Below are 26,898 nucleotides of genomic sequence, written 5' to 3' on the forward strand. Positions count from 1 at the left end.
CTCCCTATTCAACAATTCCATTTTACTTGATTAAGAATAACATTTTATACCATTTTTTCATTCAAACCATACTAGCTCTTAATTGTATACCTGTGAAAAATGGCACATACTGAACTTACCATCTGAGGAGTAGGCAGTGTTACTGACAGCCACAGTCAGGAAGAACCAAGTGACCCAGATCGCAGCCATTACTCAATCCAGAATTACCTATAAGAAAAAATATTGAATTACTAAGGTGAAGGTCTCATCTTCTTTCTTTTGTCCAACCTGATTGTTCTTTATTCTGTTGTTCCAGAGAGCACCAGCATAATTCCAGCAACATTCCTACATTTCTAGGCAGCAAATAGGCTTTCACCAGAAACACAACCATTGCCAATATCCATAAACTCAAGCATGGAGACAAGAAGAGCATCTGCACCTCATCAAGCCGAGATCAACTAAAACAGCACAGAGTACCAATAAAGTTCGGCAAGGTTCCCCATGGGAGACTGATTAACAAGGTTAGATCTCATGGAATACAGGGAGAACTCGCCATTTGGATATAGAACTGGCTCAAAGGTAGAAGGTGGAGGGTTGTGGAGTGCTAGGTCCCCCAATTTTCATCATTTTTATAAATAATTTGGATGTGAGCATAAGAAGTACAGTTAGTAAGTTTGCTGATGACACCAAAATTGTACAGCGAAGAAGGTTACCTCAGATTACAACAGGATCTTGATCAGATGGGCCAATGGGCTGAGAAGGAGCAGATGGAATTTAATTTAGATAAATGAGAGATGTTGCTTTTTGGGAAAGCAAATCCTAGCAAGACATATCCACTTAATGGTAAGTCCTAGGGAGTGTTGCTGAACAAAGAGATCTTGGAGTGCAGGTTCATTGCTCCTTGAAAGTGGAGTCACAGTAGATAGGATATTAAAGTATTTGGTAGCTTTCCTTTATTGGTCAGAGTATTGAGTACAGGAGTTGGAAGGTCATGTTTCAGCTGTAGAGGACATTGGTTAGGCCACTGTTGGAATATTGCGTGCAATTCTAGTTTCCTTCCTATCGGAAAGATGTTGTAAAACCTGAAAGGGTTCAGAAAAGATTTACAAGGATGTTACCAGGGTTGGAGGATTGAGCTGTAGGGAAGCGTTGAATAGGCTCGGGCTATTTTCCCTGGAGCGTCGGAGGCTGAGGGGTGACCTTATAGGGACTTATAAAATCATGAGGGACATGGGTAGGATAAATAGACAAAGTCTTTTCCCTGGGGTGGGGGAGTCCAGAACTAGAGGGCATAGGTTTAGGGTGAGAATGGAAAGATATAAAAGAGACCTAAGAGGCAACCTTTTCACTCAGATGTTGGTACATGTATCGAATGAGCTGCCAGAGGAAGTGGTGGAGGCTGGTACAATTGCGACATTTAATAAGCATCTGGACGGGTATATGAATGAAAGGGTTTGGAGAGATATGGGTCAGGTGCTGGCAGGTGGGACTAGATTGGGTTGGGATATCTGGTGGGCATGGATGAGTTGGACCGAAAAGTCTGTTTCCATGCTGTACATCTCTAAGCCTCTATGACTCTAAATAAGGAACCCAAGTAACTTTCCCATTTATTCCCAGAGGATAGACGTAGAACAGTTAGATACAGAGTAAAGCTCCTTTGACACTGTCCACATCAAACACTCCCAGGACAGGGACATCACAGGGTTAGAACATAGAACATGACAGCACAGTACAGACCCTTCGGCTCTCATTGTTGCATCGACCTGTGGAACCAATCTGAAGCCCATCTAACCTACACTATTCCATTCTCGTCCATATGCTTATCCGATGTACATTTAAATGCCTTTAAATCTGGCAAGTCTACTGCTGTTGCCGGCAATGCATTCCACAGCCCTACTTGTGAAAAGAAACTACCTCTGATATCTGTCCTATATCTATCACCTCACAATTTAAAGCTATGTCCCCATATGCTAGCCATCGCCATCCAAGGAAAAAGGCTCTCACTGTCCAACCTATCTAACCCACTGATTATCTTATATGCCTCTCAACTTTCTTCTCTCTAACAGAACAGTCTTAAGTCCCTTAGCTTTTCCTCACAAGACCTACCCTCTATACCAGGCAACATTCTGGTAAATCTTCTCTGCACCCTTTCCAAAACTTCTACATCCTTCTTATAAGGTGATGACCACAACTGAATGCAATACTCTAAATATGGCCACACCAGAGTTTTGTACAGCTGTAGCATGATGTCATGGTTCCAAGACTCAATCCCTCTACCAATAAAAGCTAACACACCATGTGCCTTCTTAACAACCCTATCAACCTGGGTGGCAACTTTCAAGGACCTGTGTACATGGACACCGAGATCTCTCTGCTCATCTACACTACCAAGAATCTTACCATTAGCCCAGTACTCTACATTCCTGTTACTCCTTCCAAAGTGAATCACCTCACACTTTTCCACATTAAGCTCCATTTGCCACCTCTCAGCCCAGCTCTACAGATGATCTATATCTCTCTGTAACATACAACATCCTTCGCCACTATACACAACGCAACTGACCTTAGTGTCATCTGCAAATTTACTAACTTATCCTTCTATGCCTTCATCCAGGTCATTTATACAAATGACAAGCAATAATGGACCCAAAATAGATCCTTGTGGTACTCCACTAGTAAATGAACTCCAGAATGAAATTTTCCCACCAACCACCACCCTGTCTTGTTTCAGCTCACCAATTTCTGATCCAAACCGCTAAATCACCCTCAATCCTATGCCACTGTATTTTGTGCAATAGCCTACCATGGGGAATCTTATCAAACACCTTACTGAAATCCATATACACCACATCAACTGCTTTACCCTCATCCACCTGTTTGGTCACCTTCTCAAAGAATTCAATAAGCTTTGTGAGGCACAACCTACCCTTCACAAAACTGTTTTGACTATCCCAAAGCAACTTATTCCTCTCTAGATGATTATAAATCCTATCTCTTATAAACCTTTCCAACACTTTACCCACAACTGAAGTAAGGCTCACACGTCTATAATTTCCATGATTGTCTCCATTGCCCTTCTTGAACAAGGGAATAACATTTGCAATTCACCACTTGTCTGGCACTATTCCTGGAGACAATGACAACATAAGGATCAAAGCCAAAAGCTCTGCAATCTCCTCCCTGGCTTCCCAGAGAATCCGACGATAAATCCCATCCAGCCCAGGGGACTTACCTATTTTTACACTTTCCAGAATTGCTAACACCCCCTCCTTATGCACCTCAATCCCGTCTATTCGCCTGTATTTCAGTATTCTCCTCGACAACATTGTCTTTCTCTCGTGTGAATACTGACGAAAACTATTCGTTTAGCACTTTCCCATCTCCTCCGACTCCATGCACAACTTCCCACTACTATGCTTAATTGGGCTTGACCCCGCCCCACACCGAGCAACGTCACCACGTCTAACCCCGCCCCTACGTCGATCTCTGTCCCCGCCCCTAACCCCGCCCCCACCCCCAGCTCCGGTCCCACACCAGGTCCTAGCTCCCAGCCATGCCGGATCTTCACCATCCCTCCAGACCTCCCCCCCTCGAAGGATGAAAGATCAGTCCTCAGCAGGGGCCTCACCTTCATTCCCCTACGCCCTCAGATCAATGAGCTCAACATGCGGCGAGATATTGAACAATTCTTCCGCCGCCTTCGCCTCCGTGCCTACTTTCACAACCAAGACTCCCGCCCACCCTCTGACGACCCCTTCTCCCGCCTCCAATGCACCCCATCCACCTGGACACCCCGTGCTGGCCTCTTACCCGCCCTCGATCTATTTATAGCCAACTGCCGCCGCGTCATTAACCGACTCAACCTGTCCACCCCTCTCACCCACTCCAACCTCTCACCCTCAGAACGTGCAGCCCTCCACTCCCTCCGCTCCAATCCCAACCTCACCGTCAAACCGGCAGACAAGGGAGGCGCGGTGGTAGTTTGGCGCACTGACCTTTATACCACTGAGGCCAAACGCCAGCTCGCGGACGCCTCCTCTTATCGCCCCCTTGACCACGACCCCACCTCCCACCATCAAACCATCATCTCCCAGACCATCCATAACCTCATCACCTCAGGGGATCTCCCATCCACCGCCTGCAACCTCATAGTCCCACAACCCCGCACCGCCCGTTTCTACCTCCTGCCCAAAATCCACAAACCTGACTGCCCCGGCCGACCCATTGTCTCAGCCTGCTCCTGCCCCACCGAACTCATCTCCCAATACCGCGACACGGTCCTGTCCCCTTTAGTCCAAGAACTCCCCACCTACGTTCGGGACACCACCCACGCCCTCCACCTCCTCCAGGATTTTCGCTTCCCCGGTCCCCAACGCCTTATTTTCACGATGGACATCCAGTCCCTGTACACTTCCATCCCCCATCACGAAGGACTCAAAGCCCTCCGCTTCTTCCTTTCCTGCCGCACCAACCAGTACCCTTCCACTGACACCCACCTTCGACTGACTGAACTGGTCCTCACCCTGAATAACTTCTCTTTTCAATCCTCCCACTTTCTCCAAACTAAAGGAGTGGCCACGGGCACCCGCATGGGCCCCAGCTATGCCTGGCTCTTTGTAGGATATGTGGAACAGTCCATCTTCCGCAACTACACTGGCACCACCCCCCACCTTTTCCTCCGCTACATCGATGACTGTATCGGCGCTGCCTCGTGCTCCCACGAGGAGGTTGAACAGTTCATCAACTTTACTAACACCTTCCATCCCGACCTCAATTTCACCTGGACTGTCTCAGACTCCTCCCTCCCCTTCCTAGACCTTTCCATTTCTATCTCGGGCGACCGACTCAACACAGACATCTACTATAAACCGACTGACTCCCACAGCTACCTGGACTACACCTCCTCCTACCCTACCCCCTGTAAAAACTCCATCCCATATTCCCAATTCCTTCGTCTCCGCCGCATCTGCTCCCAGGAGGACCAGTTCCAACACTGCACAGCCCAGATGGCCTCCTTCTTCAAGGACCGCAGATTCCCCCCAGACGTGATCGACGAAGCCCTCCACCGCATCTCCTCCACTTCCCGCTCCTCTGCCCTTGAGCCCCGCACCTCCAACCGCCACCAAGACAGAACCCCACTGGTTCTCACCTACCACCCCACCAACCTCCGTATACAGCGTATCATCCGCCGTCATTTCCGCCACCTCCAAACGGACCCCACCACCAGGGATATATTTCCCTCCCCTCCCCTATCAGCGTTCCGCAAAGACCAGTCCCTTCGTGACTCCCTCGTCAGGTCCACACCCCCCACCAACCCAACCTTCACTCCCGGCACCTTCCCCTGCAACCGCAGGAAATGTAAAACTTGCGCCCACACCTCCACACTCACTTCCCTCCAAGGCCCCAAGGGATCCTTCCATATCCGCCACAAGTTCACCTGTACCTCCACACACATCATCTATTGCATCCGCTGCACCCGATGTGGCCTCCTCTATATTGGGGAGACGGGCCGCTTACTTGCAGAATGCTTCAGAGAACACCTCTGGGACGCCCGGACCAACCAACCCAACCACCCCGTGGCTCAACACTTCAACTCTCCCTCCCACTCCACCGAGGACATGCAGGTCCTTGGACTCCTCCACCGGCAGAACATAACAACACGACGGCTGGAGGAGGAGCGCCTCATCTTTCGCCTGGGAACCCTCCAACCACAAGGAATGAACTCAGATTTCTCCAGTTTCCTCATTTCCCCTCCCCCCACCTTGTCTCAGTCGGTTCCCTCAACTCAGCACCGCCCTCCTAACCTGCAATCTTCTTCCTGACCTCTCCGCCCCCACCCCACTCCGGCCTGTCACCCTCACCTTGACCTCCTTCCGCCTATCACATCTCCATCGCCCCTCCCCCAAGTCCCTCCTCCCTACCTTTTATCTTGGCCTGCTTGGCACACTCTCCTCATTCCTGATGAAGGGCTTATGCCCGAAACGTCAAATTTCCTATTCCTTGGATGCTGCCTAACCTGCTGTGCTTTAACCAGCAACACATTTTCAGCTCTGATCTCCAGCATCTGCAGACCTCATTTTTTACCCTAATCTTACTCTAGTCATTCTTTAATTCCAGATATAGCTATAGAAAACCTTAGGGTTTTCCTTGTCCGCCAATGACTTCTCATGTCTCCTCTGTATATGTCCTGCATATATATTGTTTTTTTTCCCACACTACTGCCAAACAGTGGTAGTGCTCATTTTCCTCCGGCACCCATGTCATGTGCAGATGTCGGACACAGGGAAAAGAACAAGTGCAGAAAACTTTATTCATATAGCACTACCAGGTTAGATACAGAGTAAAGGTCCATATACACTGTTCCCACCAAAAACTCCCAGAACAGAGACAACATGGGGTTAGATATAAAGTAAAGTTCCCTCTATTGTTTTAAACTGCAAGTAAAGGTCCCTCCACACTGTCCCCATCAATCACTCTCAGGACAGGGTCAGCACGGGGTTAGATACAGACCAAGACCACCTTAGTCAGATTAATCCCCGGGATAGTGTGATTGTCCTCTAATGATCAAAGAATGTGAGGTGATCTGATTAAAACATTAATAACTATTTCAATGTGTAACAGGGTGGATGTAAATAGAATATCTCCCTGGTGTTGACTCCAGAACTGCAGGGCATCAACTCAGAATAAGGGGCAGGTCATTTTGGACTGACCTGAGGAGGAATTTCTTCACTCAGACGGGGGTGGACTCTTGGAAATCTCTGTCCCCAGAAAACTAAGGAGCTGAATCATTGAGCAGATACAAGACAGGCTTCTCGGTATCAAAGGACATGGAGGGGGGTACAGTGAGAGAAAATGGTGTTGATATAGATGATCAGCCATGATCCATTTGTATAATGGAACAGGTTTGATGGTCTGCATGACCTCCTCCCCTTCCAATGATGTATCCCCTATCAGACTGCTCCCTCATGTACTGGATTCCACAGTCAGCCACCAACCCTGTCAAGATGCTTCAAAATCTTATACATTTAAAAGAAACTCTCTTCTTCTAAACTTCAACGTTTAGACTATTGATTCAATTTACTCAGAGGCTCATCAAAAAAAACAGGAGACACTTAGGTACTGCCCTTTGAGAAGGGCACTGCTTGTCACTGGCCACTCAGGTGTTTCCTTTCTTGCTGGTGGTGGAATATAAATAAAGTTTTCTGCACTCACTTATTTCACTGTGTCCTACACCTGCACACACAACGACATGGGTGCTGGAGGAAAATAAGCACTACTGCTGTTTGGCAGTAGTGTGGGAAAAAAAGAAAAATATATAAGCAGGACATATACACATGTGGGTGCTGTGGGAAAATGAGCACCACTGCTGTTTGATAGTCATGTGGGGATATGAAAAAAAATGAAAATATATATAATTGGGGATTTAGAATTTCCTCAAAAAAAATATAGCCAGGAATCACTTAGGCACTGCCCTTTGATGAGAACGGCACTTGTCACTGGCTGCTCGGGTGTTTCTTTTCTTCCTGGTGGTGGAAGATCAATCAAGTTTCCTGTAATCGTTCTTCACTGTGTCCCACACCTGCGCATGGGCGCTGGGGAAAAATAAGCACTACTGCTGTTTGGCGGTAGTGTGGGCATTTAAAAAACATGTATAACCAGGAGATGAGAATCTTTCAGTCCAGGCCACTGACTCTGAGCTGGCACAAGTAAATAAAGGGTGACTTGGTGATGGGATACCAGCCTCTGTGCAGTTATTTCACCAGCAATGCTCTCATGCCATGAGTGAATAATGAAAAAAATCGAGAGAACCTTCAAGTGAATGTTTGTCCTTTTTTAACTGTTGGACAAGCTGCATACAGTATTCCATATGTTGTCTCACTAAAGCCTGAACAAGCTACGACTCCAGTCTTTTTGTAATAAAGGCCAACGTGGCATTTGCCTTCTGAATTGTTTGCTGTACCTTCATGCTAACTTTCCATATTCCTTGTCAAGTACATGTACATGAAACAATGTACTCTCTGAATATCAACATATACAAGTTTCAGGTCTTTTGAAAATGTTTTGTATTCTATTCTTACAAAGAAAGCAAACATTATACTTCAATTTGTTGACCACTCACTAAATCTGTCTTTTTGCAGCATTTCTCCGTCCTTCTCACTGACAAAGGTGAGCAACATCAAATATTAACTGTTTTTGTCCAACAGATGTTGCTTGTCTTAAATGATAATTTACAGCATTTCTTTGTTTCATTTCATACAATATTAATTTGTCTTGAGTCATTTTTAGGTAAATTTTATTTTCTTTCCTTTCTCCTCCCTCATCTTCAAATAATCCAAAAGGCCATCCAATCTGAACCAAGAATCGGCCATGCTAAATTGCCCATAGTCTTACGTGCATTAGTAAGAGGAAAATGGGTCTGGGTTGGTTACTCTCTGGAGGGTCGGTGTGGACTGGTTGGGTCGAAGGGCTTGTTTCCACACTGTAGGGATTCTAAACTTAAAAAAAGATGGCCTTGTGATTCACTACCTCAACAATCCAGTTGCTGAGTTCAGTTCCCACTCTGGGACCTGCTATTGTAATCAGGAATTTAGAATATGTTTAGGTAACAAGAAACATTTTATTTTCCTTTCAAGCATCAAGGCATACAAGATGCAACAACTCAGATACCCATGGCCCTTTGGAACCTTCCTCCCCTCCCCTTCCCTCTGACCCAATCCCTTTCCCCAACCTCACCACCTGTTGGATATTCATCGTCCCTCCTCACCTTCCGCTCTCTGATACTGAACGTTCTGTACTCAGCAACGGTCTCACAGTTTTATCCCTTCGCATCCCCACCTGAATGAATTACGGGCCTAACACGGTATCAAGCTCTTCCATCATCTTCACCTCTATGTCCAGTTCTTTGAACAAGAGTCTTCTCCATATCCCACAGACCCCTTTGCCCAGCTCCAACAAGGTTCCCCCCCCCCCCACCTGGACCCATCCTCTGGCCATTTGCCCACTTGATCTGTTCATTAAGAACTGTTAACATGACATTGGTGCCTCAATTTCTCTGCCCCCCTCACCCAAAATCAATCTGTCTCCCTTCCAACTGGCTGCATTCTGTGCACTTAGATCCAACCCTGACTTTGTCATTAAGCCTACTGATAAGGATGGTACTGATATAGTCTGGCGTACTAATCTGTACATTGCACAGGCTGAGGTCCAGCTCTCAGATACCTCCTCCCCATCTCCCCCAAGACCATGACCTGTCCATGGAACATCAGGCCATTGTATCAACTACAGTCACTGACAATCCCCCACCCCATTGCCTCCAAGATGATTGTCCCCCAGCCCCGCACAGCTTACTTCTATCACCATCTCAAAATCCACAAACAAGACTGCCTGGGCAAAACCATTGTTTCAGCCTGCTCTTACCTCTCAGAACTCACCTCTCCCTACCTTCACTCAGTCTCTTCTCCCCTGCTGCAGTCCCTGCCCAATTACCTCCGTGATTCCTCGACACTTTACGCCAGTTTCAGAATTTCCAATTTGCAGGCTCCAGCCGCCTCCTCTTTACCACGGACATGCAATCCCCTTTACATGTTCATCCCCCACCAGAATGGTTTCAGGGCTCTCCGCTTCTTCCTGGAGCAAAGGCCTGAACTGTTCCTAGCCATGACAACCCTCCTCTGCTTGGCTGAGCTCATCCTCACCCTGAACAACTTCTCTTTTAACTCCTCTCATTTTCTTCAGGTCAGAGGGGTGTGCATGGATTTTCACATGGGTCCCAGTTATACCTACCTCTTCATGGAGTACATGGAACATTCCCATTCCAGCCCTATTTCTCTGCTATATTAATATTATCGGTGCTGCTTCCCTCTCTCATCCGGAATTGGAAAGATTAATTGATTTCATTTCCAATTTCCACCCCACCCTCACTTTCATCTGGTCCTTCTCTGAATCTTCCCTTCTCTTCCTTGACATCTCTGTTTCCATTTCTAGGGATGAACTGGCCACTAGTATCTACAATAAACGCATCAACTTCCACAGTTACCTGGACTATACATCCTCGCACCCGGTTTCCTGTAAAGATTCCATTCTATTCTCCCAATTCCTCTGTCATATATGCTGCAAAGAAGCCAACTTCGACAAGGGAGTTGTTCACTTCTTCCACAACCAAGGAATCCCAGCACAGTTGTCAATAGGATCCTCGACTGGGTCCAAACCATCTCCCATACTTCCACCCTCACCCCCTCTCTTCCCTCTCACAACAGCATTTGGGATCTTCTATCCCACTAGCATCTGCATCCGGAAGATCACAGCCGCCATTTCCGCCACCTCCATGAGGTGACACCACCACACGCATATTCCCTGCCCTCCCTTGTCCACTTTCTACAGGTACCATTCCCACCGGGACACTGGTCCATTTTTGCTTTGCTCCTAACAACCACCACGCCGCCCCCCCCCCCCCCCCCCCCCCCCCCGCACACACACACAGCCCCAAGGCATCTTCCCCCTACATTCACCGAAGGTGCAATACTGCCCATTTATCTCCTCCCTCCTCAGTATCCAAGGCCCCAAACATACTTTCCAGGTGAAAGTACTTACCTGGACTTCACACTATCTTATCTACTGCATTCACTGCTCACAATGTGGTTTCCCCTACATTAGGGAAATGAAGCGTAGACTGGGTGACCACTTTGCAGAATACCTACATTCTGCCCACAAAAACATGGCTTCAAGTAGCCTGCAGCTTTAACACACCACCCTGTTCCCTGGCAAACATCTCTGTCACAGGCTTGGTGCAGTGCTCCAGCAAAGGTTAGTGCAAGTTGGGAGAACAGCACCTCAGTTCCCACGTAGCAACCCTGCAGCTTCCGGACTCAATATCGAGTTAAAGAATTTGAAGGTCTGAACTCTCCCATGTCCTAGCCCTCAACCCCAAGTATTGTTATTACATTGTCTGCCATTACACCCTACTTATTGTAAGCAACTAACAGTCTCCATTTGCAATTATTCACTCTCCTAGCCAGGTCATTATCCATACCTTTGTCTGTCCAACTGTTCTCTCTCTTTGGGCTCTATCCCCACCTATCATTTACTCCTTACCCCCTCCATCTTCCAAGCTACCATCAGTTCTGGGGAAGGGTCACTGGACCCTAAACATTAACACTGATTTCTCTTCACAGATGCTGCCAGATCTGCTGAGCTTTTCCAGTAATTTCTGTTTTTGTTTCTGATTTACAGCATCCATAGTCCTTTCAGATTTTATTTAAATATCTAGTCCGTCCTGTGGTAGGATTCAACTCCACAAGCTAAACTACTGTTACCATGAGAATTGAGGCACTTAATGAGAATGCAGAGGTGTGGATCGCAGATGAGGACAATATTATCATAACAAATCTAAGTCAAACAAACAGTCTTTCGAGGAATCTCACATTGAGCAGTGAATGATCGAGTGTACACTGTCTGTGTTGATCTTTCGGCAGCCATCAGTTGAGCCCCAGGGATGTGGAGCTGTCTGAAATGTCCCGGCTATAAATGCTGCTTGCTTCCCCAAAACTGATTTACTACATGGCATGAACAGTGGCAATGTGCAGAATTCTTCAAGCATGGATAACTGCACTTAAACAGCCCCTCCCCAAAACCTGAAACCTAACATCCTTGGATGGAGATTCAGGCAGGGTGCAGCATGAGCTCCTGAAGGACACATCTCTGGTTCCTGATAACCTTTGGAGTTATGTTTAACTGGTCAGTGCAACTTGTACCAATTGCTAATATGCAATAAACTGCCTCTTGTGTTAGACAAGTTCCTCTTCTCATTTAAAATCTATTGTAGTTTATCCTCTCCCACTGCTAGTGAGATCAGTCCATAGACTCAACAGTGAAAGGAGGAGTGATGGCAGCACTCTAGCAATCACAAGCCACCAGTGGTTTACACTACATCATACAAATGTTCCCAACAAGCATTAAACATCAGAATGCCTCAGTCTCTCAAACACCTCATATTTGTTTCTTTACCAATTCTGTTCAAAGACAGGGCCTTGTATGTTAATATATCTAAGTTCCAGTACAGGTAAGTGTGCCACACCACATGCCCCATTGATAATGTCAAATTGGTTGTCAACATAATTCTTAGCACATTCAAGACTGTTTAGCAAATGTCCAACATGAAATCACGTTAATATCCGACACTGTATTTATAAACCTCTAGATGATTCACATTCCATTCCAATGCCCCAATCAAAGCCCACTTGTGAACCAAGCAACACTCTCTTCACTTACATTATGAAATACTGTTCCTCTTTATTCTTGCAAAGTATCCTCATGTGTACAAAATGCAAAGTTTCAGCAATGGCATTTTTTCAGTAACACAAATAGCATTATCAGAACTTCAAAATGGTAGATTCATTAACACCGTCAGCCTTGACATATTCTGTTCTAAAAGTACCATATTTGACAGTGTCAGTCGGTGCACAGGAATACAAGAAATAGAAACAGTACACCACTCAGCCTCTTGAATCTGCATAGCTCCTCCATTGATTATCATCATGGTCAACCTAGTTTTCCATCCCCCCATCCATGGATTCGCCTGGAGACCAAACATGTGTCTGTTCCAGCCATAAATACCTTCAATGATGGAGCCTCTATAAATCAGTGAGGAAGGAAATTCCAGAGAAATAACTCTCTCAGTGAAGGCATTTCTTCGCAATTCAGTCTCAAACAATTGGCCAAAATCATTGCCAGTAAGAGCTAATTAATCCCTCCTGTTGTAGTTACTGTGTTGCTCTTATCCTTCGCTTGCTTGTGCACCCTCCTTTTGCTCTTTACCCCCCTCCTCACACTGTTACTCCCTTCTCCTTCTGTTAGCTCCTCGTGTTATACTATAATTATGGTTCCTTCTGTGTCTTGCCTAGATTCAGGAGCAGTATGAATTTTGTGCACCTTCTGAATGCAGCCTGTGTTGTTTACACCAGGAGCTGCCAGATCAGCAATGATTTATTGCCATATTGATTTCCACTGAACAGCTGATCCCATGCCAGCTCAACTCTCAAAGTCAAACTCAGCATAAAGCCTTTTTGTACCAGGGACTAGTCTTAAACACAGCATATCTAAATCATACAGACGTCAAACACATATTAACCCCTTCCTCATACTCACTTTCCACTTGTGTTCTAAAGAAGGACTTGAAGTTACACATTCCAACCTCCGAGCACTGATCCCTCACAGAAAAGTGGAAAAGGTTCTGTTTAAACTTTACTTGAAAACTCTTGTAAGTAAGTAGGAGTAGGCCTCTCAGTCCATCGAGTGTACCCAGCCATTTAATACAATAATGACCTATCAAATATTTCAATGCTTTTTACCAACCATCTCCATAACCCTGTACTCCACTGGCAATCGGAAATCTATCAATCTCTACCTTAAACATACCCACAGAGTAAGCTTCCAAGGCAGTTTGCGATAAGGAATTCCAATGGATCACAATCCTCCGAGTGAAACATATTCTCATTTCCCTAAATGACCTCCCCTTAGATTTAAATTGTGCTCCCAGTTCCAGACTCTTCCGCCATGAGGAGCATCTTACCTGCATCCAACCCCGTCTCTCCCTTGAACTATTTTGTAAGTTTCAGTGAAATTACCTTTCATTCTTTGAACTTTAGAGAATACAGGCCCACTTTGCACAATCTTCCTTTACAGATCAGTGCTACCATCATAGGGACAAGTCTGGGGAACCTTCGTTGTACTCCATCTATGACAATAATATTCTTTGAGATAAGGAGACCAAAACTGCACAAAGTACTCTAGGTGCATTCTAACCAAGCTTTTATACAATTGAAACAGGATTTCACTAGTACTGGTCACTCATCTTGCCCTTCTTTTCACCTCCCCGCCAAAATCCAACCCCCAAATTCCACTAATCGCTTACGGCAGCCATTTGGATGTGATTGGACAATGGAATGAAAGAGAAAATAAGAGACACAAAGTATCGACTATGAGGTAGCCCAATCTTCTACTTCATGAATCTCATCAGTAACTTGGGAGCATAGAGGTTAAATATTGTTGAAAAAGGTGACATGCTGTGGAAGCTTTGCATCTTGTACTCATCAGAACAGATGCAAAAATATAAAATTTTAATGGGACCGTCAATTTCTAGTGCACTAGAACAAGGTGCTGACTGGTCAGCAAGTCAGCTGTGATCGGCTGAGACTTTGTCATGGTGAATGAACCAGAGAACTATTGTTTTCAAAAATGGGACATATTCCTTTTGCTTGAAGAGAATAGGGCCAATAAAATCATAAGACATAGGGGCATAAGTAGTCCATCAAGTTTGCTCCACCAACGAATGAGGTCATAGCTGATCTGATAATCATCAACTCCACTTTCCTTCTGTACCTGAGTATCAAAATGTAGCTTTTAGCAATGTGAGCCTGACTGAACATCTTATATAGGTTGTGACTGTGATCCTTTGAACACTTGGGACTATTCAGTAAGTTTTTTTCCCCAACTGCAGTGTCCAACATTAGATGTGATTCCATATACTGAGTCTTGTAAGCAACGGCTTGTTCAGTATACATACTCAACATACTACTGTACTCTACATACTGCGAACAGCCGCAAGGTATGTTCATCCTTTTCAACATAATCTGAGGAATAGCTATTATCCTTTGGGATGTACAGAGTATAAGGCATCACACCAACACTGAAATTAATATACCACATTACTCATTTGTGTGACAAGTACAATATAATTTTGGCTTGACAGTAACATCTTGTTCGTCATGAACACCACTGATGTTAATATTACATTGTAGCAGCAGCATGGAACAGTTAGCTTCATCCTTTCCAGAGTAATCTGAGGAATAGCAAGTCCCTTTCAGGGCTACACAACGTGGTCTTAGTTCATCGGAGTTTCTGTGATAGTGAGCACTAATCTATTCAGCCACTATTCTGCAGGATAGATGGTGTATTTGTCGAGTTTTTGACTTATATTCATAATAACATACACTTTTTTTATTGATGTTAAAAGGAAATAAAACTTATCTTCTTTGATTACTGATCCTTTATCCCTGCAACTTAAGCACTCATTTTGCATTATAACTTTTCATGTCACACCTTATTAAATACTTTTGGAAATCCAAGTCCACCACATCCATAGGTTCCTGCAAATAACTCTGATAAATCCACCAAGGATTCTCAAACTTCTCACAATATTCAGCGTACTTTTAGGGTACATGTTGATGAGATGTTTCCACTTATGGTAGAGTCTAAAACCAAGGAACAGAGTCAAGGAATAAGGGTATACACATTTAAAACTGACTTTTAAACGTGACTCCAGCAATGTGGTTGGCTCTCACCTTCTGTGCATATAGGGATGGGCAATAAATGCTGGTCTAGGCATTAACATCCACATTCCATGAAAGAATAAAGAGAAAGGTTTACAATGCTTGCTGAGGCCAGTAACTAGGTTAGACTTCCAATCTTGCTCATCATATCACTCATATCCACCAGTGGAGGAGACAAAATGAAGTAGACTCAGCTGGTCTTCCAGGCCTAACTGGGCCAAATACTGTCCCATTAGTTTCCTCCCATCATCAAAAGTCACAGAAATCTTTAAAATAAACAAATTCATAAATAACTAAGTCACTGTCGGAATCACATTGCACTAGGCCTTTCCACATTCCAAACTCAAACCTTGGCCTAAGATCTACCAGAGACCATAGTGTTCTCCTTGTCAGCAAGGCAACATCTGAGTGAACACAGGACCAAGGATTCCTAGTAGACGTTCAAGTGAGTGATAGGGAAAGTCCTCTAGTATCTACAATCAAACTTGACACAATGAAAGATGGTAACCAGCCGGACTGACTACAGTGAAATTGTAATGCCACTGGATTAGTAAACCAGAGGACCAGGTCAATGATCTGAGATGTGGGTTCAAATCCTATTAGGCCAGATGCTGGGACCTAAATTCAATGATCAATTGGAATTGAAAGCAAGCTTCAACGATGGTTACCATGGCAACAATCATTGACTGTCATCAAAACCCATCTGCTTCACTCACATCCAGTTAGTAAACAAAAGGGAAGGAATTTGTTGTGGTTCTGTTCGCCATGCTGGGAGTTTTTGTTGCAAACATTTCGTCCCCTTTCTAGGTGACATCCTCAGCGCTTGGGAGCCTCCTGTGAAGCGCTTCTGTGATGTTTCCTCCGGCATTTGTAGTGGTTTGTCTTTGCCGCTTCCAGTTGTCAGTTGCTGTCCGCTGCAGTGGCCGGTATATTGGGTCCAGTGGTCAATACCGGCCACTGCAGTGGACAGCAACTGACAACTGGAAGCGGCAGAGACAAGCCACTATAAATGCCGGAGGAAACATCACAGAAGCGCTTCATGGAGGCTCCCAAGCACTGAGGGTATCACCTAGAAAGGGGATGAAACGTTTGCAACAAAAACTCCCAGCTCGGCAAACAGGACCACAACAACGAGCACCCGAGCTACAAATCTTCTCCCAAACAGGGAAGGAATTTGTTCCCCTAGACAGTGGAGAATCTGGAATTCTTTGCCACAAAGAGCTGTCAAGGCTGGATCATCAAGCACATTAAAGGCTGAGAGACAGATTCTTAATCAGTAACAGAATCAAGGGTTGATAGGGAAAAGGCAGAAAAGTAGAGCTGAGGATTAGCACATTTGCAAATGACAATAAGATTGGTGGAGTAGCAGACAGTGAAGGTGACTATCAGAGAGTACAGCAGAATATAGACAGATTGGAGAGTTGGGCAGAGAAATGGCAGATGGGAGTTCAATCTGGATAAATTTGAGTGATGCATTTTGGAAGATGCAATTCCAGAGTGAACTACAAAGTAAATGGAAAAGTCCTGGGAAAATTTGATGTACAGAGAGATCAAGGTGTTCAGGTCCATTGTACCCTGAAGGAGGCAACGCAGGTCGATAGAGTGGTCAAGAAGACATGCTTTCCTTCATCAGATGGGATATTGAGTACAAGAGTTGGCAGGCCATGTTACAGTTGGATAGGATTTTGGTTTGGCCACATTAGGAATACGGCATACAGTACCAGAAGGATATGGATGCTTTGGAGAGGGTGCAGCGGAGGTTAACCAGGATGTTACCTGATATGGAGGGCACTAGCTATGACGAGAGGTTGAGTAGATTAGGATTATTTTCATTAGAAAGACGGAGGTCAAGGGGGGGACCTGACTGAGGTCTACAAAATCATGAGAGATATTGACAGGGTGGATAACAAGAAGCTTTTTCCCAGACTGGGGGATTCAATTACTAGGAGTCATGGGTCTCTCAAGGTGAGAGGGGAAAAGTTTAAAGAAGATATGCATGGAAAGTTCTTTACATAGAGGGTGGTGAGTGCCTGGAATGCGTTGCTAGTGGAGGTGGTAGAGATGGGCACAATAGCATCAGTTAAGATGTATCTGGACAGATTCATGAATGGGCAGTGAGTAGAGAAATACAGATCCCTAAAAAATAGGTGACAGGTTTAGATAGAGGATCTGGATCAGTGCAGGCCTGAAGGGCCTGTTCCTGTGCTGTAGTTTTCTTTGTTCTTTATTTTTGTTTAATACTGGATCAGTCATGATCTCATTGAACAGTGGAGCAGGTTTGATGGGCCAAATGGCCTACTTGCAGTCTTATGGTCCTCGAGGAAGCAAAATCTGCTTTCCTTGCCTATTCTGGCTAACATGTGACTCCAGACCATGGCAATGTGTGTGACTTTTAATGGCCTTCTGAAAAACGGCTGAACAAATTCACTTGGTTCAAGGGCAGTCCAGGTTGGCCAACAAATACTGGCCATGCTAACAAGACCAACTACCCAGGAAGGAACAAAAATGATGCCAAAACTGCAGAAACTTTTGAAGGAAATATCTGATCAGGAGATGCTCAACATTCCCCAGAATCTTCAAAAGCAGCAATACAATCATTCACCATTGACCAGACATTGAATTGAACTAACTATATCCAACCTCCAACACCTAAGCACGCCTCATCTTGCGCCTTGGAACACTTCAACCCCAGGGTATCAATGTGGACTTCACCAGTTTCCTCATTTCCCCTCCCCCCACCTTACCCCAGTTCTAACCTTCCAGCTCAGCATTGTCCTCATGATCTGTCCTACCTGCCAATCTCCCTTCCCACCTATCCGTTCCACCTTTCCCTCTGACCTACCATCTCCATGCCCCACCACCATTCACCTATTGTACTCTTTGCTACCTTCTCCCCAGCCCCCTCTCCCCCCCATTTATTTCTCCACTCTAGAGGTACCCTGTCTCTATTTCTGATGAAGGGCTTTTGCCCGAAACGTCCTGCTCTTCGGATGCTGCCTGACCTGCTGTGCTTTTCCAGCATCACTCTGATCTAAACTCTGGTTTCCAGCATCTGCAGTCCTCACTTTTGCCTAACTGTATCCATGCTCTGGCTGTATTGATTTGATTTACTGTCATGTGTACTTAAGTACATTGGAAAGCTTTTGTGAGTAGTACAGGTAGATCTTAGTAAGTATGGACATACAGATCATAGGGTGAAAAACAGGACATGTGCTAACAAGATCAGCATTATTTGAAGTTAAAGAGTCCATTCATCTGTCTAATAACAGCAAGGAAGAAGCTGTTCTTGAACCTGTTGGTGCATGTGTTCAAGTTTCTGTGTCTTCTGTGTGATGGAAGAGATTGTAGGAGAGCATGAAGAGACAGAGAGAAGACTGGCACTTTGCACAGATCTGCCTCACAATCTGCGTGTCCTGAATCAGGAGTGTGATATTCATTTTCACCAACGGGTGCATTTGAGCATATCTGAAACACCAAAAGAATATAACAGTTCAGCTGATTTGTGCTTCTGCCTCTAGGCTCGGTACCCAAGTCCTTGTCTCAGTTAACTGAGGTCACGAAGGGCAAATGTGATGGAAAGCAGAGCAAATGAGAAGGAGGAAGTGAGAAGTTTGGAGGAATCACAATTCAAATTTAAGTTGGGAGGTGGGTCAAGAGAACACCAAAGGAATTAAAGGCTTTGAAGCAGTGGCAAAGCCAGTGTGGATCAAACTAGAAATCAAGTTCAGGAGGGGAACAAGGGCTTTGAAGGTGCAGAATCAGTCCTCTCTCAGTCACCCATATTGAAACGGAATGATTTATCCAGCCACTTTGACAGATTTCCTGCTTTAGTCTTATTGGCTGTGTTTAACCTCCCACCTGCTCAACAGAACTGGACTTGGCACTGATGTGACAAGAGGTACCTGTAACTTTTGTGATGTCTGGAAAAGAGAGCCATAGAACAGAACGTCCAGCACTATTTAATCAGTTCCATGGATGGGGTGCGAATGAGAGGAAGCAAGAAGTAGAAAGAAATGGCAAAATAATTTAAACTGATTACTCCCTTGATAAATGAGAGTACAAATAGGCTAAATGGAAACAAAGATGGGGGATGGAGAATGACATCAGCATGTTTGAGGCAATATCAAGCAGGCAACAAGAGGCTATTTATGATTTATGGGGAAATGAGAAGCTGGTTTGTTTGCTGATTTCTGCTGGAGTTTAATGAGTGAATCATTGATACTTCAGAACATGTCAAAGACTTTGTACATATTTGCACTTTAAAAGAACAGTGTACATTTAAATGAACACTGTCATCCTCAAACTGGGTGTTGGAATCAATAAACTGAGCCACGCAGTGTGCGGTGCTATCAGTGCAGAGCAGCAGAAGGTTCACCACACAGAAAGAGGCCATTCAGCCAGTCACATCTGTCCTACTTTCCGAAGGAACAGTTCAACTAATGCCATTACCCAGCCTTCTCCCGATATGCTTGAAGAATTTTCCTTTTCAGATATCAGTCTAATTCCCCATTGTAAGCTTCAATTAAACCTGCCTCACCCACTGTCAGACAGTACATCCCAGACCCTAACCCCTCGAGTGACCCTCCTCCTCCCCTCACACTCTCAGACAGTACACCCCAAACCCTAACCCCTCGAGTGAACCTCCCCCTCCCCCCACACTCTCAGACAGTACATCCCAGACCCTAACCCCTCGAGTGGACCTCCCCCTCACCCACACTCTCACACAGTACATCCCAGACCCTAACCCCTCAAGTGAACCTCCCCCTCCCCCCACACTCTCACACAGTACATCCCAGACCCTAACCCCTCAAGTGAACCTCCCCCTCCCCCCACACTCTCAGACAGTACATTCCAGACTCTAACCCCTTGAGTGGACCTCCCCCTCTCCCACACTCTCAGACCCTAACAGTCCATCCTAGATCCTAACCACTTGCTGCATGAAAATCTTTCGCCTTGTGTCACGTTGTTTCTTTTGCTAAATTGCCTTCAATGTTTGCTCTTGATTCTTCATCAATGACAACATTTTGTCCTGATCACCTGTTTTAAATAACTAACCCACTGAGTTTATCCACTGCTGACAAACAATTGATCCTGACACCATGCTGTGGGTACAACTCAGTGGGATGTAAATGGTGCAGAGTAGAAAAAAAATCAAATTTTAAAATAATTTAAAGAAAAGTGGAAGAGAATAAATCTAAAAGTAGAGACAGTGAACTGAAGGTTGAATGCTGGAAGCACACAGCTGAGAGTCTGAAAGACTGGCGGTTACATTCAGGTCATTTTTAACTATTTGCATTTCCAGTTTGGAGTTTGCATGTTGAGACCTTGTATTAGCAATTTGAACATGAATTTAGCAGATCTTGAAGCATTGCTCATCCCTGTATATTAGCTGATTATTAATATCAATTCATAAAGTTTGTTTATGGCAAAAAAGCTAAGTAACATTAGAAAGCAACTATAAAGGAGATGGGCAGGTTAGTTTTATTAAAAATCCTTTAAAGTGAGGAGGAGGAGGATTAGAAGGGATGAGGACATTTTTTATTTCTTGCAACAGTCTTTTAAAAGTCAAAAACCAGTACACTCCACACCCTTACCCCTCGAGTGAACCTGCCTCCCCCCACACTCTCAGACAATACATTCCAGACCCTAACCCCTCGAGTGAACCTGCCTCCCCCCACACCCTCAGACAGTACACTCCAGACCCTAACCCCTCGAGTGAACCTGCCCCTCCCTCCACACCTTCAGATAGTATACTCCAATCACGGTGCTTTGCTCATTTCAGTCACTGTGTCTTGTTGATGATATAAACTTTGCAGCAGGTGTGGTAAAAATAGCATGGTCTGTGTTTAATTTATCCACCGCAGTGTGAGACTTGACAAAACATACAAGTATCACACACATGGAGGGAGCAACCTTAGCAAATTCTTATCTGTGAAACCCAGTTTTGGATTGACCCACAAGTAGCAATAGGTCTGATAATGCTTCTGAGCCCCATTCTAGACTTGACAACCAAGAAGATGTCTTGATAACGTGCAGGGGAGGTGATGGCCTTGTGTTATTATCCAAAGACTATTAATTCAGGATCCAGGTTATATTCTTGGGACCCAGGTTTCAAATCTCACCACATTGACAGCAGAATTTTAATGCAATAAAAACCTGGAATTAAAATACCAATGATGACCATGAAACCATTGTCAATTGTAAGATCCCACGTGGGTCACTGACATCCTTTAAGAAAGAAAACTGTGACCTTACTTGGTCTGGCCTACATGTGACTTCAGACCTATAGCAATGTGGTGACTCTGGGCAATTAGGGATGAACAATAATGCCAGTCTGGCCAGTGATACCCACATCCTGTGAATGAGTTTTTTTTCAAACGTGGCCCAAGAGGTTGAGATCTTCGGGTCTCTCCTCATTCCTGATGAAGGGCTTATGCCCGAAACGTCGAATTTCCTATTCCTTGGATGCTGCCTAACCTGCTGTGCTTTAACCAGCAACACATTTTCAGCAAAGAGGTTGAGAATCAACTTGCAACTTCTTCCAAAACACACCAATGGCACATGGTAGGAACAGGAGTGATTCCTGGTCTGCTATGTGATAGGAAGAAATTGAAGTTTTTACCATCACTACCCATAGTTCTAGATTACAACATTCCACCAGCACAGCAACTCGAAAACTTTACAAATGAACAGTAACACATAAGTGATAGTCAGCACCGTTTAGAGTTCTTCACCCGAGTGAACAGATAGGCAGTGCCATCAGGTATTTGTCCATTTTACTAGTAAGATCGTGATAAGTAGGAGTAGAAACTGGCCATTCAGCCCTTTGACTCTGCTCCACCATTCAATGAGATCATGGCTGATCTGATAATCCTCAGCTCTACTTTTCTGCCTTTTATCAGTAACTCTTAATCCCCTCAATGATCAAAAATCTGTCTTTCCCAGCTTTGAATGTAATTAATGACCCAGCCTCGCTAGCCGTCTGTGATAAAGAATTCCACAGATTCACTCACCTATAAGAGAAGAATTTTCTCGTCACCTGTCTTAAATGTAGAATTCCTTACTCTGAAATTATGCCCTCTGGTTCGTGACTCTCCCACAAGTGGAAACCACCTTTCCACATCTACCCTGTCAAGTTCCCCCAAAGAATCTTGTACGTCTTAACGAGGTCACCTCTCATTCTTCTAAATTCCAACAAGGACAAATCTACTCATCCTCTCCTCCGAAGTCAGTCCCTCTGTACCTGGGATCAGCCAATTGAACCTTCTTTGGACTACCATTCTATAAGGGGGCCAAAACTGTTCATAGTTTGTCGCCTGTGGTCTGACAAGCACTTTCTATAGTTTCAGAAAAACCTCCCAATTTTTATTCTCCATTTCTTTACAAATAAAAACCAACAATCCATTTTTGTTTCCTCTTACCTGCTGAATTTATGCGCAAAGAGCTGTGCTGCAGGTTTCTGCAGTCCTTCTCCATTTAAATAGCATTCAGCTCCTCTATTTCTCTTGCCAAAGTGCAAAGTCTCACATTTCCCCACATTATAGTACATCTGCCAGGACTTTTCCCACTTGTTTATATCCCTCTGCAGTCACTGTGTCATCCTGATCACTTGCCCTCTGACCTACCTTTTTGTCATTCACAAATATCAACATCTTCCTCTATCTATGATGTTGCCAGGTTTTGGATCATTTACAATGTTAAAACTATCAACTCTGTATCTTGACTAGCTTATCTACAGGTAACTAGAAATCTACAAGGTAACGCTGGATTTGAGGGTCATATGTCCTTCCAGGGAGAAAAACATTCATTCATTCATCACCACATCAGGTTTAAATTTCAAACACAACGATGTATCCACGCCACCACCATCCCTGTAATACCATGTACTCATGTCATGAATAATATCTCTTACTTTGCTGGTATTTCTAACTGCAATCCTCTCAATCTCTCCTCAAGCAGATATTCCAGGTTGTAAGTGTGCAATACATGTGTGATATATGAATGTTCTGCAAACATTACATGGAACAGAGGGTAACCAACACAGTGGAATAATCTGTCAAATGTAGTGACCCAAGTCTGTGGTCTCAAAGCTTTGTACAGCACTGATCAGGGAGGACATTTCTTATGTGAGTCTGAAAGTCCAAGCACTGGACAGAAGTGTCTGTACTACTTTGACAATTCCAGGTTTGAATGCCCCTTGCATTCTGGTAAGACTCACAAGCTAAGTTTGGCTTTTTCACACACTGAACAGGAATAAGACCATAAGACATAGGAGTGGAAGTAAGGCCATTCGGCCCATCGAGTCCACTCCACCATTCAATCATGGCTGATGGGCATTTCAACTCCACTTACCCACATTCTCCCCATAGCCCTTAATTCCTCGTGACATCAAGAATCTATCAATCTCTGCCTTGAAGACATTTAGCGTCCCGGCCTCCGCTGCACTCTGCGGCAATGAATTCCACAGGCCCACCACTCTCTGGCTGAAGAAATATCTCCGCATTTCTGTTCTGAATTGATCCCCTCTAATTCTAAGGCTGTGTCCACGGGTCCTAGTCTCCTCGCCAAACGGAAACAATTTCCTAGCGTCCACCCTTTCCAAGCCATGTATTATCTTGTAAGTTTCTATTAGATCTCCCCTTAATCTTCTAAACTCCAATGAATACAATCCCAGGATCCTCAGCAGTTCCTCGTATGTTAGACCTACCATTCCACGCGCCAGTGCCAGTATGTCCTTCCTGAGGTGTGGGGACCAAAACTGGACACAGTACTCCAAATGGGGCCTAACCAGAGCTTTATAAAGTCTCAGTAGCACAACGGTGCTTTTATATTCCAACCCTTTTGAGATAAATGACAACATTGCATTCGCTTTCTTAATCATGGACTCAACCTGCATGTTTACCTTTAGAGAATCCTCGACTAGCACTCTCAGATCCCTTTGTACTTTGGCTTTACGAATTTTCTCACCATTTAGAAAATAGTCCATGTTTGTATTCTTTGTTCCAAAGTGCAAGACCTCGCACTTGCTCACATTGAATTCCATCAGCCATTTCCTGGACCACTCTCCCAAACTGTCTAGATCCTTCTGCAGCCTCCCCACTTCCTCAGTACTACCTGCCTGTCCACCTAACTTCGTATCATCAATAGCTATCATCAGTAGCTTTATGATTGGTTTGTATTTCTATATTGTGTGGGTTAAGAAGAGGAGACATAGTTTTAGTTTCATTTTGAGTTATCAGGAAATGTGTTTACACATATTTAATGTGTTGAATCTCTATTTTGATGTTTTTAATAAGATTGTTTCAATTACTGCTTATATAATATAAAATAATTTGTTTATTTTCCTTTCAATTCCATTAAATATTGCATACACTTTTGGAATATTGCGTGCAATTCTGATCTCCTTCCTATCGGAAAAATGGGTGACCTTATCGAGGTTTACAAAATTATGAGGGGCATGGATAGGATAAATAGGCAAAATCTTTTCCCTGGGGTTGGGAGTCCAGAACTAGAGGGCATAGGTTTAGGGTGAGATGGGAAAGAGACCTAAGGGGCAACTTTTTCACACAGAGGATGGTACGTGTATGGAATGAGCTGCCAGAGGATGTGGTGAAGCCTGGTACAATTACAACATTTAAGAGGCATTTGGATGGGTATATGAATAGGAAGGGTTTGGAGGGATATGGGCCGGGTGCTGGCAGGTGGGACTAGATTGGGTTGGGATATCTGGTCGGCATGGACAGGTTGGACCGAAGGGTCTGTTTCCATGCTGTACATCTCTGTGACTCTATGATGTGTATACAACTGTCAGGCAAGTGACAGGTTTCATGTGAAGGGGAAAATAGTTTATTACTGAACACTGCACAGAGATTTCAATCTTTTCAACATAGATTAAAGGACTCAGAACTTCATTTTTAATTAATGCTGAATACCCGTGAAATAAATAGGGAATCCACATCGAGATTTGGTCTCAACCAGTTCACAACTCTCCTTGAAGATTCCACCCACTTTAAACTTCTGAGCTGGGGGGGTGGAAGGGAAAGTGAAAGCGACAGGGAGTATGGACTTAAATGGAAAGATAAGCAACAGGATAGCATATGTGCAGGCGGATTTAAACTCGAGGCAGACTGGGAATGCAGCAAAAAGGAAGGATAACTTAGGACATCTTATGACTTCCAATATCTCTAATGATAAAGTTAGCATTAAGGCACTTAACCTGAATGCTCGTAGCATTCGTAACAAAGCAGATGAACTAATGGTACAGATCATCGTGAATGATTATGATGTGGTAGGCATCACAGTGACTTGGTTACAGGGTGGTCAGGACTGGCAGTTAAACATCCAAGGATTTTCAACTTATCGAAAAAACAAGGAGGTGGGCAAGAGGGGGTGGGGATGCCTTATTAGTTAAGAACAAAATTAAATCTATAGTACTGAATGACATAGCGTCGGATGATGTGGAGTCTGTGTGGGTGGAATTGAGGAACGACAAAGGCAAAAAAACCATAATGGGAGTTATGTACAGACCTCCGAACAGTGGTCAGGGCCAGGAGCGCAGCCTTCAGAAATGAGATAACAAGAATCCAGAGAAAGTAAATTCCTGTCAGGGTGAAAGGGAAGGCTGGTAGGTATAGGGAATCCTGGATGACTAAAGAAATTGTGGGTTTGGTTAAGAAAAAGAAGGAAGCATATGTCAGGTACAGACAGGATAGATTGAGTGAATCCTTCGAAGAGTATAAAGAAAGTAGGAGTATACTTAAGAGGGAAATCAGGAGGGCAAAACAGGGACATGAGATAGCGTTGGCAAATAGAATTAAGGAGAATCCAAAGGGTTTTTACAAATATATTAAGGACAAAAGGGTAACTAGGGAGAGAATAGGGCCCCTCAAAGATCAGCAAGGCAGCCTTTGTGTGGAGCCACAGAAAATGGGGGAAGATACTAAATGAATATTTTGCATCAGTATTTACTGTGGAAAAGAATATGGAAGATATAAACTGTAGGGAAATAGCTGGTGACATCTTGCAAAATGACCAGATTATAGAGGATGAAGTGCTGGATGTCTTGAAATGGTAAAGGTGGATAAATCCCTGATCAGGTGTACCCAAGAACTCTGTGGGAAGCTAAAGAAGTGATTACTGGGCCTCTTGCTGAGATATTTGTATCATCGATAGTCGCAGGTGAGGTGCCGGAAGACTGGAGGTTGGCTAACGTGTTTAAGAAGGGTGGTAAGGACAAGCCAGGGAACTATAGACTAGTGAGCCTGACCTCGGTGGTGGGCAAGTTGTTAGAGGGAATCCTGAGGGACAGGATGTACATGTATTTGGAAAGGCAAGGACTGATTAGGGATAGTCAACATGGCTTTGTGCATGGGAAATCATGTCTCACAAACTTGGTTGAGTTTTTTGAAGAAGGAACAAAGAGGATTGATGAGGGCAGAGCAGTAGATGTGATCTATAGGGACTTCAGTAAGGCATTCGACAATGTTCCCCATAGGAGACTGATTAGCAAGGTTAGATCTCATGGAATACAGGGAGAACTAGCCATTTGGATACAGAACTGGCTCAAAGGTAGAAGACAGAGGGTGGTGGTGGA

At 44.5% G+C, this 26,898-nt stretch overlaps 1 protein-coding gene across 2 annotated transcripts in view; it reads right to left on the minus strand.

The window, feature by feature from the left end:
- Positions 1–26,898, minus strand: part of LOC132821540 (growth hormone receptor-like) — a 224,262-nt gene that overhangs the window by 186,382 nt on the left and 10,982 nt on the right. For both annotated transcript variants that reach the window (XM_060834176.1, XM_060834167.1), the window contains exon 2: positions 120–207. In XM_060834176.1, the coding sequence (XP_060690159.1) occupies positions 120–189 (70 nt within the window). In that variant the 5' untranslated portion in view covers positions 190–207. The remainder of the gene's footprint in view (positions 1–119; positions 208–26,898) is intronic.

This window comes from Hemiscyllium ocellatum, chromosome 2 (genome assembly GCF_020745735.1).
Source record: "Hemiscyllium ocellatum isolate sHemOce1 chromosome 2, sHemOce1.pat.X.cur, whole genome shotgun sequence".
Lineage (NCBI taxonomy): Eukaryota > Metazoa > Chordata > Chondrichthyes > Orectolobiformes > Hemiscylliidae > Hemiscyllium > Hemiscyllium ocellatum.